The sequence below is a fragment of the Echinops telfairi genome, unplaced genomic scaffold, assembly GCF_000313985.2.
Source record: "Echinops telfairi isolate 266 unplaced genomic scaffold, ASM31398v2 ScPeMD7_7457;HRSCAF=8495, whole genome shotgun sequence".
NCBI classification, from domain to species: domain Eukaryota; kingdom Metazoa; phylum Chordata; class Mammalia; order Afrosoricida; family Tenrecidae; genus Echinops; species Echinops telfairi.
Genome location: NW_022111357.1, coordinates 46,404,958 through 46,406,118, shown reverse-complemented (window position 1 = coordinate 46,406,118; position 1,161 = coordinate 46,404,958). Strand labels below are relative to the sequence as shown.

Sequence of the window (1,161 nt, the reverse complement as noted above, 5' to 3'; positions counted from 1 at the left end):
TCCGACTTCTCCCTTCACTCACTTTTCTGTTGTCCATCCCCCAGGGAGGAGGTTATATGTAGATCCTTGTCATCGGTTCCCCCTTTCCACCCCACCCTCCCATGTACATTTTTTGGTGCCTGGGCTTCCTCAGGCCTGTCCAGGGCTTCGTTCTCTCTCATTTCAGAATTGAAAGAGGCCCTGGGTGCAAACGAGGTGTCCGGCGTCCCAGATGGTTTCTTGGCTGCCCCATGGGTCCAGGAGGAAGCAGGTGAGGGTTTAGCGTCTAAGGGCTGTGCTCATGAATCTCAGAGGTGCGGGCACTAGGGACCTTCGTGGGGTTACCTGGTGGTCCTGGGTGCAGGATCGCAGATGGAATGACATCCATCTTACTTCCTGGCAGGTCCTGGCCGGCCAAGGGCATTGGGAGCCCACCACACCAGGTCCATTTGGATGCATAGTGACCCCCTCAGGCAGAGTAGAACTGCTCCCTGGGGCTTCTGAGGCTGTAAGTCTTTAGGGGAGCAGACAGCCTCAACTTTCTCCATCGGAGCCACTGGCAGGTTGAAACCTTCCGGTCCATAACCCACGGCGCTGGGCGCACTCACCCCAGCCCTGGTATCCATGAGAGCCCTGCCGGAAGGAGCTGGGAGATTGGCAGGTCCTTCCTGCCCCCCATACAGGAAGGGGAGAGAGTAGGGTTGGGGATCTAGGGTTGGCAGTTGGCAAAGACTCAAGACTCACCAGGTCTCCCTCTGCTCCCTGCCCCAGCCCTCAGGCAGCTCCCTGTTGAAGGGGCAGGCTGAGGAGGATGAGGCTGGCTCTTGGGCTCCGGCTCTAAGGATGGGCATCCCTAGAATATGGATAGAAAACAACTGGTCCAGCTGGCCCTGTGGACACCATGTCCATGAGCTGATGCTCAAGAGTCAGGGACAGAGGGAGGGACCAGCAAGATGCACCGCTCAGGCCCCACCCATCTCCTTGGGCTGCTCACCCAGAAATACCCCACGTAGGGGGCTTTCAAGAACAGAATGGTGGTCTCACCATTCTGGAAGCTGGAAGGCCTCTTGTCTCTTGTCAGTATCCTCAGGTGTTGGTCACTGGACTGTAGACAGGCATCACCTGTGTAGTGTTCTTGCTTATCCATCAGGAGTGATTAGATGTAGGATCCACTACACCTGC

The 1,161-nt window shown here is 56.9% G+C and overlaps 1 protein-coding gene across 1 annotated transcript in view; it reads left to right on the top strand.

Moving 5' to 3' along the window:
• The window catches only part of NIBAN3 (niban apoptosis regulator 3), a 19,006-nt gene extending 18,700 nt beyond the window's left edge, over positions 1-306 (top strand). The window contains exon 13 of the mRNA XM_045299254.1: positions 64-306. Within this exon, the coding sequence (XP_045155189.1) occupies positions 64-306 (243 nt within the window). The remainder of the gene's footprint in view (positions 1-63) is intronic.
• The last annotated feature ends 855 nt before the right edge of the window (positions 307-1,161 follow it).